Source organism: Lagopus leucura, unplaced genomic scaffold (assembly GCF_019238085.1).
Source record: "Lagopus leucura isolate 7727_CA_CO unplaced genomic scaffold, USGS_WTPT01 Super-Scaffold_73, whole genome shotgun sequence".
NCBI lineage: Eukaryota > Metazoa > Chordata > Aves > Galliformes > Phasianidae > Lagopus > Lagopus leucura.
This window is the reverse complement of record NW_024962252.1, coordinates 47757457-47768930: the sequence shown is the minus strand read 5'-3', so window position 1 is coordinate 47768930 and position 11474 is coordinate 47757457. Positions and strand designations below refer to the sequence as shown.

Below are 11474 nucleotides of genomic sequence, written 5' to 3'. Positions count from 1 at the left end.
GCTTACTTCCCCTGCTGTAGCCTTCCTTGCTCATGTGGTCCACTTCTGGTCACTGACTCTGCTGAAGATAGTAGGCATGGAGCAACTCCAGCAGCTCTCAAAATCAAGCCTTTGTCTCCCTAAAAATGAGACAATCTCAGCTTTTCCCTAAATGTTACAGGAGAGAGATTGGCTTGCCATTATATTTGGTTGTAAAATAGTGTGTGCATCTATGCTATGAAAACCTGCCTTCTATCTTCCTGGAGTGCAGAGGAATGTCATAGTTTTGCTGCTGTTTCTCAGCACAACTTGCTCATGCCTCAAAAGAATGAAGTGACACTGCGTGCATGTGTGCTCAGCGCCTGAAATTCAGCTGACACAGCACACACTCCAGATCCTTCCCTCCATGTGCCTTCTCTGCTAAAAAAAACATGTGTATGAGCATGAGGAAGAAGAGAAAAAAAGAGATCCCTTAAGCTAGTGGGTAAGGAATGTGCGCCGTGCTGTGCACGAATGTCTGATGTCTCCAACTATTTGTTAAAAGGCAACAGCAATGCTTCCGACAGATGTCCCTCCCCTCGCCTGCAATAGGCTCCCAAGAATAGCAACAGCCTGTGTCACTGCAAAGGGCAAAGCCTTCTGAAATAGCAACAAAGTTGTGCACAAACCACTTTGCGGTCCGCATTTGGTTTCAGCCAGCTCCAGCAACTTGTTGCAATGACGAAAATCAGCTGGGCTTTCCTGTCCAGTCTGGGGAGGACATCCACCCTCTGAAAGGCTTCCAGCTGAGGCGACGATGGCACCCGTGCAGAGTGCAGAGGAGCTCGGCCAGCAGTGCCAGGCGATGAGAGCAGGGGAGGATGAGGAAGGTGGCAGAGGCAGCGGGCACCTCCGCCAGCTGCCAGCTGCAGCAGGTAAGGTGGCGGGACCGGGCACAAGCTGTTGCTGATCAGCAGCACATGTGTAGCTTGCAGGGTGCGGGAAGACAGCAGCAAAGCCTGTGGACTTGGACACACACCGTCCCAGTTCCTAGCAGTGTGAGGGGGGAAATAGCAAGCAAGGAGGGAAACACCATCTACAGTTTTGAGTGGTGACATATGCAGTACTTTTCCCTCAAGCCCTACTGTTCATGCATGAGTTGTCTGCTGTGTAAATCTCTTTCTTTTACGAGGATCAATTATCTGAGTAACCAGGGGACCCAATGCATCCAAGATAAGATAAGAGTGGTGCTTCAATCCATGCAAGCTCAATTCATTCCCAGGAGGGGAACTCCAGGAAGGCCATGTGAGAATCGCACCTGCTTGTGTAGAGGGAGTTTTTGGGATAGGGTGCCAGGGGCTCCCTCCTATTTCTTCTATCCAAGTATTTCATGAAGAAGCAGGGTTTCCATGCTGACACTTAGAGAAATTAACTGCAGAATTTCTTCTGAAAAAGATTTTCAAGTGCTGAAGCTAAATTTCATAACTCCACCTTTGCTGTCCCACCCAGCAGTGTTTGCAAGTCACACATGGTTTCGCATCTCAAAGCTCTTCTGCTGCCAATAAGATCTAGTGAAATGGCCCACAAATGTGACTTTTCTCACACAGAAGACAGCTGTGCCCAAATGGGAAAGTATCACTGCAAGCCAGAAATGACTGTGATGTCAGGAGCAAGTTTTGTTCACTTAAAAATGAATGAGCTGACTGAGCCATGCATACTCAGACACCACAGGCACAAATGCTTTGTTGGAGTGCAGTAACAGTCAGTCGAGCAGCTTCTACTGACAACTGGGAGCAGAGGAAACAGAGGTTAATGAAGAACAGAAAGCCAGTCGGCAGGCAGATGTATTTAACATTACCCTAGGGTATGGGGGAGCAGTGCACATTGTTACAGGATGGCGTTATCAAAGGGAAGCACAGCAGTTGCAATAACCTGAGACTGAAGCTACTGCAGCATGAGAGCTATAGTTAAAAGTGGATGAGCAAATTACACACTTGGCCTTACCCTCAGAAATTAAAGCAGTAATCTGAGAAATTCACTAGGAATTAAAGGAAATTGTTGATTCTTACTGGAAAATAAGAAAACACCAGATTCCACTGAATGTACTGAAGAGCCAGGCTGCCTGTTGACATAATAAAAATGCATGTCAAAGCACTAAGAAAGGTGCTCAGGCTCTGCATTGCACTCTTTCCATTGATTCTAGGATAATTTGCTCATAAAATATCAATTTTATTCACACAATACATTCTCCAAGCTTACAATGTATAAAGCACACAATATTTCCCACCATTGTAGGAATGAAGATGCATGAAAATGCGCAATACATTAGCTTCCTTCTGCCCCTTCTTTTCTTTAACTTCAGTTTAAAAAAAAAAAAAAAGCTTTGGGTTTGTCTCTCTTGCTAGCAAGAGTTATGTTTTTTGAACAGTTATGGCACTACCTGGCACTGATGCTATTTTGGGGTAAAATTAATATTTTATGACAATGTCCATCTCTAATTGTAACATAAGTTCATCCCAAAGCAGCATTTTATTTCTTCCCATAGGGTTTTGTAGAGTAACGATTTCATATCTCACATCAAACTTCTAGATAGATGGCTAGTTCAAAGTTATCCTAGATCATGTAAGTAGTGTATCTATTGAGCAAGTACTGGTTCTAAATAAATCTCAGACATTAGAACAGATCAGTGGGGTAACATATATCTCTTTACACTGCGCACTTGCATGAGATAGAAAATAATTATGACAGTGCAGCAAAGATCACAATGGCATGAAAATGGGAAAATCACCTTTGATGAGAAACAAATCTACAATTTAGTTATGCGGTGATTCCCAACATATGCTATTAAATATTTATGCTACAGAATCATGTGATCCACATGCTACTTATTAGCAAAATGCTACCCTGATGACATTTTGGGGAATTTTGAACACTATTTCCTCATCAAGGCAAATTTTTTGTCAGTCAATTGGCACTCAGATGCAGAAAAAAAAAAAAAAAAGTTCTTAAAAATAGCTTAAAATTTTCAGATACAAATGCTGTATTTTTAATATTTATCATGGGCAAAGTAGATGTCCTTGGCTCAGATCATTTATCCATAATGCCCATGAAGTACAAGTGCAAACCAAGTTTTGCCTTTGGAAAGAGTGTGCTTGAACAGAAGTAGAAAGGGGCACGCCCTTTTTAACTTGGCCCCATCCTGTCCCATCAACAGCACACTCAGCTATACTGCAACTGTTCTCGGTCTCTTTTTCAGGAACAAAGTATAAACAGTTCCAGAAAATGTTCTTGAAGACAAGTTTGTTTGCCACATAGTGCTGCTATTGACCTGAGTAACAGTTATGAAAAAGCATTTTGTTTACATAGGAAAACTAAACAAGAGACTTTCTAATCACTTGTCACATACCAGTCACACACTGGTTAGCCACAGGGCTTGTTGCAGGCAGGAGAAGAAACCTCTCTCTTTGGTGTAAGCCACCACTAAAACAGATTTTCCCTTGGGCTGTACACCACCGTACACTTTGCATGCATCTCCTGAAAATGAGAGGAACAAACATTTTAGGATAAAGGAATAAGGGATAAAGCTAAAGAAAAAGACAAAGAGAGGAGGAAAGAGAGAGAGAAGGAAAGAGAGAAAGAGAGAGAGAAGGGAGGGAGGGAGGGAGGGAGGGAGGGAGGGAGGGAGAGAGAGAGGGAGGGAGGAAACCTTTAACTGCCAGAAACATTAAAAATGACAGCTAAAGGACCGTTGAGTACAACTACTGTAACATGCTCTATATTGAAACATTGAAGCAAAATGTATCCTGAAGTCAAAGGGAACTTTGGAGACAGAAGAGTGGATGTGAACACAGTGAGGCTGTGGGTGGTGCATTTCAGCAGTGACAACACTGGGTCATCTTTGCTGTTGTGGTTATTTATGAGTGCTGTATACAGGCTCTTGTTCATCACTGGTGAAAATGCATAGCTGATGTTGCTGACTATGTGGAAAAACAGGTTTTTTTGTAGCCGAGAACTTGTTCCATCAAATAATGTTACTGTGCACTTTGTATTTGTTATAGTTTTCTTAGCAATAGTAGGAGGCATTACTTTCAGAGCAGATTATGTATAAGCAGCCCCAAACAATTCCTCACTACTCAGTGCAGCCCAAGCAAGTCAGAAGGTTGGATACCCATGCATTAGAACCTTCTTTCCACTCAGAGATCTGCTTTAGCTACAGTCAATGGCTACTTCTATACCACTGTGAACATGTGTCACCAGCAAGGATACCAGCTGACACAGTGAAAAACAAATTTGAAGACATTTACCAAGCTGCTTTACTTGGGGGATGCTAAACGTATGTATAACCTTAAGTCACACATATGTTGCTTCTCTAGCAACTCCCAGGTGCCCAGGCTCCATCTCCAGCTTGCGCAATCTCTCTCAGATTAAAAACAAAAACAAAAAAACCCCACCTCCATTGCACTGCTCTGAGGGACCAGGGGTTGAGGAGAGGACACCGTGAGATGTAAAGAATAGTGGTGGTGGCAGACTCCTTTAAATATTTGTCTTGGCACTGCCATTTTGAATAAGGAACTGGAACCATACCAGAGAGACGGTTGCACATTTAAAGAATTAAAAGCTGTGCAGAACACAGAGTTCAAAGCATAAATAGGAGACACTACCCAGGCTGCTTTGTTTCTGCTGGAGATCCTTAAAATCAATTTCTGTTCCTGTTACTTAATAGTTTTCTGTTGCCTGGAAAAAGATAATAACATTTGTGGGTGATAAAAGTGATGGGTGAATAATAAATGGGTTATATCACTGATTTAAGGAAATTTGGATGGCCTGACCTATTGACTGCAAGTGAATACCATGTCTGAGGCTCCCCACAGCTAACTTTAGACATTTGCATCTGAGCAAGCAAGGGATTCCTTTTATAGTCAGTGGAGAGAAGTAGGCATCTTACCTATTTCAAACATCTAGAAGTGCCTATTTTTTTACAAATAGTAACAAAAGAAATCTAAAGATGCTGTTTATTTCTCACAGGGAACCTGAACTTGTCCTCTGTCCTTTAACAAAGCCAAATGCTAAGTAATTTTCATTTGTAGTTAGGATATAAGATGTCAGGCCAGTAAAAAGGAAAGGCACTGAGTGCCTTGGAAAGAACTCAGTCAAAAAAGAAATGGGTGGTGCTGGAAAGTAACCAGCTGCAAATGAGTTTCTGTGCATTGCTGTGACAATCATTTGATGGGTATGGAGAGAAATCTGCATTAGGAGCGGAAGAGTTATAGAAGACTCTCATTTGGCACTGTGCAACTACAACAGAAGCACTGGATCCTGTTAACAGTTTAATAAAGAAGTTAACAACCTGGAGAGGGTTCAGTGAACTGGGTTTTGAATGCTTAAGAGACTGGGAAACTTATGAAGACTCACAGGCTAAGAAGATTATCCAGGAGATATCTGTGGGATGACTTGATGACAGACTATAATTTTTGTTCATATTGAATAAGGGTAAGTGAAGGCAAATGGAGAATGAGATCTGATGGCTGTAATTTGAAGATGCAGAAAATAGGGTTAGAAATAAATTACAGATAACTTAAAATTAAAGCAATTAGCCACAGGAACAATGTATGACTTAAACACATTTTAAAATTTTAAAATCAAAGGTAAATATCTCAAGTGCTCTAATTAAAATAAGAATACATTTAATTGTGTCCAAAGTGTTATGTTCCTGTTAGACTAGATGACCAAAGTGATCTCTATTGGCTTCTTACTATTTAAATAAACCAGAATCTTAGGTTAAATCTTCATGGGCTGTTGTTGTAAAATGCAGAGATGTCAAAACAAGCACAGATGTCAGCACTGGGAATTAGCCTGGACAGACCACTGTGAAAAAAATTAACAATCTCACTTCTGATACCCAAACATTAATTCTGCACAACAGTCTTGTATCCTCAGCCCTGATTTTCAGTCAGGATATACTGGACGGGTATGTTTTCCAGAGCTAGAAATATATAGTCAGCAAACAAGTCGAAAAATAGAAAGGAAGAGGGTGGGAGGAATGGAGAGATTAGATTTTACAACAATAAAATGAATACTGCAAGCATAACTTGACATAAGTCATATACATAACCCACTGCCTGGAAAGGCTGTGTTTACCCTATCAACGAAGTTGTCCAAGGCCAGGCTGAGATGGGGCCCTGGGCAGCCTGGTCTAGTGTCTGATTTAGTGATCAGCAAACCTGCCCATGGCAGAGGGTTTGGAACTTGATGATCTCTGAGGTCCTTTCCAACTTCTATGCTATTCTATGATTCTATGCTTCTAGCTCTGTTCGTAATCAGTGCCATGCTCATGTGCATGCACAATCATGCATTTTCCGCCTGTCTCTTGCCTAGCTGGCTTGTGTCAGAAATCGTGTGCCAGCAGGAGCAGGGAAGTGATCACCCCTCTGTACCCAGCTCTGGTGAGGCCTCATCTTGAGTACTGTGTTCAGTTTTGGGTCCTTCACTACAAGAAATTCCCTGGAGGCATGGCTTATAGTCAGGCTTATACTTATTAAATTGTCCTATGCTCTGAAATAACTCCTGTGGACTGGCTGCAGGGTGTGATGATGGCCTTGTGCCACCAGGTCACATCCAGGAATTGTTAGCAGAGTTCTAGGTGGCATGGGGCAATACTATGCCAGAGACTGTGCCAGCAATTTAATAGGATTCATTGGCCCCCTTCCAGGATTGGGGCCGGGCTGTGGCATTATTTGTTTTAGTAGTGCAAACATCCTGCTGGGGTTGCTCTCCTCCTCCACTTGCCTGATTTTCCTTAGAAATGTAATAACCTCTGTCAAATGGAGCTGATTCTCTCCAACGCGCTCAAAATTATTGGCAAGGACCTTCAAGCAGTCAGCATGAACAGAGAACCTTAATATCTTAGAAAAATAAGCTAAAAATAAACAGTCTGTGTATAATTTTCAGTTATACCATATAACAGGAGAATTAACTGAACTGTGGACTCTGTTGTGCTGCAAAAGCTACCTCTCCTCAGGCACATGTGATTTATCCAGCTAAGCAGGAAATCAGAAGTCAGTCTACTTTTTTCTTAGCTGTGTTGCAGCCAACATCATGGTGAGGGGAAAATCATGCTGGGAGAATGAACAAGACCAACAACAACAAACTGAAATATTCCTCAAAGTCTAGGGTGCAAAAGGCTTCACAGCTAGTAGAACATGATCAGTGAAATCTATCTTGTAACAATAAACAATGAATTGTAGTTGTATAAAATGAGTTTATTTTAAAGTGGAGGTTCAAAGGCATATAATCTCCACTTAGTTTATGTTTTTGCCATCTGCTCTTTATTCTTAACATTGAGGTTGTCCTAAGTATGTGAAATATCTGTTTCTGATATTCCAAAAAAAAACGATGAGCAAAGCCCATAAAGTTTGGAAATTTGTACCTCGGGGATTGGTTTCCCTTGAATATCCTGGCTGTATGCATCAACCTTGGTATGGCAAATTAAAAACACTGATATCTGCAGCTGTCATGGCATCCTTAAGTGAAACAAAGGAATTAATAAGTGGCGAAGGATTATTTTATTACTTATTCAAGTCAAGGTTGAAACAGTTTGGGTGAAAGATTATTGCTTTCCTTACCTTGAGAATGTCTCAAAGCAAAAATTGTTTTCCTATCAAAAGGTTGCATTGTCAATGTTGCCTTTTGTGAAGATATTCTGCAGAAGATTTAATTATTTAGGGTTCAACCAAAACCTTATCGACTTCAGATTAGGGATATCAGAAACTTAAATGCATTAAAATTAAAGAGAGTGTTATAGGAATTAAAAATTACACACAGTCATATTTAGCATTGTATACAGCTACTGCTTCTGGGTTTGTTTGTACCTAACTGTTTTGCCTAAAAGTTACAAAAAATGTTTAATGCTGGTTATATCTTATGTTTAGTACTGACTGTGAGTGCTGTGAAATCACACTTTCAATTTCTTTTTCCCTCTTATTTCAGGCTGTGGAACATTTACTTTACTATCTTCTGCCATTGCTGCTGTAAGTGGACTTCTAATGGGTTATGAGCTGGGCCTTATCTCTGGAGCTCTTCTTCAGATGAGTAGCATATTAGCACTCTCTTGCAAAGAACAGGAAATTGTTGTGAGTTCCCTTCTTTTTGGGGCCTTATTTGCGTCACTTACTGGTGGATTCCTGATTGATCGTTTTGGAAGGAGATTTGCAATCATTATTGCATCATCTCTACTTGTGATGGGAAGTCTGATTTTACTGCCCCACGAATCATATGGAATACTTATTGTGGGACGAATTGCCATAGGTATTTCCATATCATTATCATCAATTGCAACATGTGTGTATATTGCCGAGATTGCCCCACAGCACAGAAGAGGCCTTCTTGTTTCACTGAATGAACTCATGATTGTGATAGGAATTCTCTTTGCCTATATTTCAAATTATGCATTTGCCACCGTATCTCATGGCTGGAAGTATATGTTTGGCCTTGTAATTCCATTAGGTGCCTTGCAGGGTATTGCCATGTATTTCCTTCCACCAAGTCCACGTTTTCTTGTCATGAAAAATAATGATGAAGCTGCAAGAAAAATACTGGAGAGGCTACGGGAAACTTCAGATGCTACTAAAGAGCTCACTGTGATCAAGTCTTCCCTGAAAGATGAACATCAGTATAGTTTCGTGGACCTGTTTCGTTCAAAGAACAACATGAGGGCCCGAATGCTGGTAGGGCTTACACTAGTCTTTTTTGTGCAAACAACTGGGCAGCCTAACATTTTATTTTATGCATCAACTGTTCTGAAGTCAGTTGGGTTTCAGAGCAATGAAGCTGCCAGCTTGGCTTCTACTGGAGTCGGAGTGGTTAAAGTGGTCAGCACAGTTCCAGCCACAGTTTTTGTGGATAAAGTCGGAAGTAAAACTTTCCTGTGTATTGGCTCTTCTGTTATGGCAGTATCGTTGGTCACTATGGGGTTAGTGAACCGTAACATACACATGAATTTCACCAATATCTGTAGAAGCCAGTCTCCAGAGGATACCTATCAGAGTCCAGGAAACCTCACTGGTGTCACCAATGGGAGCTTCAAGGACCTCTTTTCTAGTATGGCTTTACCAGAAAGACTCTTATTCGACATACAGAGAAACCTTGACGTCACCAGGACAGGAGAACTGAACAGGACTACTCCAGCAGGAGGCAGAAGCATGATGGGATCTCACACAGAGAATGGGGAGGTTTCTGTTGTCCTGAAATGGGTCTCACTGGCCAGCCTGCTTGTTTACGTTGCTGCATTTTCCATAGGTCTTGGACCAAGTAAGTGTTTCTTTTCTCTGATTCTTTGTAATTATTTATTTACAAGTAAGTTAAGTGCTTGGATGACATGCCCATCAGGCAGTTTCCCACATGGGCAAAGTAGTATTTTCTGCTTATGTGCACTGGTATTATTACAGATTATCCTGATGGGCCTAGAGTGTGCCTTTTACAAAGAGATCCCACCCACTAAAATTATTGGATTTATCTAATTTATCTAGAACTAATTGTTCACCTTCAGTGAAGCTAGGAACTGGTATAAGACTTGTACAGAAAAGTTTCAGGGCTCCTGTCAGTCTTTCCTCCTCATGTTCTGATATTTCTTTACACTGGGAAGGTTGAGATGCAGACATTTACTTCTGCTAACCCATAAACCTAAGACAATGAAGAGCTCTTGGCCTCTGCAAGTTAAGGCACCATCAAATCCATGAAAAGGTGGCGTGCCTGAGTCCAGTTGAGGATCTGACCTCCTGATTGTATGACAGTCTTCAGATATAGTGGAGAAATTTAAAGCATCATAGTTAGTGAGCAAACTTCAGCAGCATCATCATTGCCACCTATGCTGAAACAGCACAAGTGGACGAACATGAAGGAGGGCTGCTGTGCAACCTTCTCCTGAGGAGAACATTTGTGCCATTTCCAGGTACCAGGAGCTAAATCTCTTCATTCTGTTTTCTTTCAGTTTGTTTCAATAGCAAGTGCATATTACTGTATTTGAAGGGGTTGATTTTTTTAATCTATGCTGCAAAAAAACCCCACATGCACAGAGTTCATTATCTATTAAGTGACTTTATGTGCTCCTGTGCTCTGGCTCAAACCTGACTTGCAAACACACTGTACGTCTGCAGTAAAAACAAGAATTATTCACAAGAATAAAGCCCAACAATTACAGTAACAGCAACTCCCCTGCAGTATTTATTTATTTTAAACATTGCTCACTGGGAGAGCTGTGTGAGATAAACATTCATTGCCAGGACAGCAAGCTTGGCCTTGTTATTGCAGTGTTGTTCCCTCTCTTGCAGACCCCGTGGAGACTGATCCTTTGTTCAGCTACACAAGCTCAAAACCAGGGCTGCAGCCCTGAAAAGAAATGTTGCTAGAGCTTTTTCTTGGGTGTTTCAAACACAGAGTTAACGACCCTCAGGGCAGGGATACAGACTCATGCTTGGAGTGCTGCTGCAAGCTACTTTCCTGTTGACCTGGCTGTAACTGGGTTCCTGGTCATTTGGGCTGGTCTGGTGTGACGCTATTGATAACAATGCCCGCTTCCCTGATGGCTATGGAAACCGAGGTGTGTTGCCAGGCTAATCTGAGAAACCTTTGAGGCCGTTGTTTGTTTCCTGACCTCTTTCTTTACTGAGAAAATGCCCTCAAACAGCAAACGGGTAAGAACAGGCACCATCTCAGCTCCAGATTGAAAAAATCATGTATGATAAAGCCATGGTCTGTTTGTGTGAAGTGAAGCACAGCAAAGTGAAGTGAAATGAAGTGAATGTAAGGTCCAGGAGAGGTACGGGCATTTCCAAATGCAGGTACACAGAAATACAGCGCTCATTCTAAACTAGCAATGTATAGAAAATGCAATGGTAAGATAATCAAGAAGTTGTTGGAGTCTACAAATGTTCTCTTGGTTCTCTTGTGGTTACATAGGCTGAGTTGGGGAGGAGGCCATGGTTTGTGTCTCATACGCAGCCTTCAACATGTGCTACTTAGAGTCCAAACACCTGTATTTTAAAAGCCTAGATTTCTTATTCTTACTCTGCCTTTTTTGTGTGAAGAATAACAGGGCAGGCTAGCCTCTATAAAATAAACAGTTTTAACATGTTCATGTTATTCATCTCAGTCCAATTTGTGGCCTAGACCAGACTGTTTGCCATCACCTGTTCTGCTGAGGGAGGAGGCATCAAGGCTCTGGCACTGCTTTCAGTGCTCACTGAGCCACAGCTGGGTGATGCTTTGTAGGCTGAAGTGCTGCCAACCCACACCTCTGGATTTTCTGTATTATTGTCTCCTATGCATGCTGGCTAGGGTGGTGGCAATACTGGGGATGTGTGATCTACAGATCTTATCAGGCTTTTTTGGACAAATTGCACAGAGGTTCTTGTGCTTTCTCTCCACCCTACTGGACCATTTCTGGAACAAATTCAGCCACTTTGTGTCCTTGCTGCGTTCTTCAGAGAAAAACAAGAATCTGTGTAGTGCCATTAGGAAAA

The 11474-nt window shown here is 41.7% G+C and overlaps 1 protein-coding gene across 1 annotated transcript in view; it reads left to right on the top strand.

Annotated features, from left to right (window-relative positions):
- The first annotated feature begins 578 nt into the window (after window positions 1-578).
- The window catches only part of SLC2A12 (solute carrier family 2 member 12), a 29581-nt gene continuing 18685 nt past the window's right edge, over window positions 579-11474 (top strand). Inside the window, exons 1-2 of the mRNA XM_042885997.1 lie at window positions 579-893; window positions 7945-9264. Coding sequence (XP_042741931.1) covers window positions 776-893; window positions 7945-9264 — 1438 coding nt within the window. The 5' untranslated portion in view covers window positions 579-775. The remainder of the gene's footprint in view (window positions 894-7944; window positions 9265-11474) is intronic.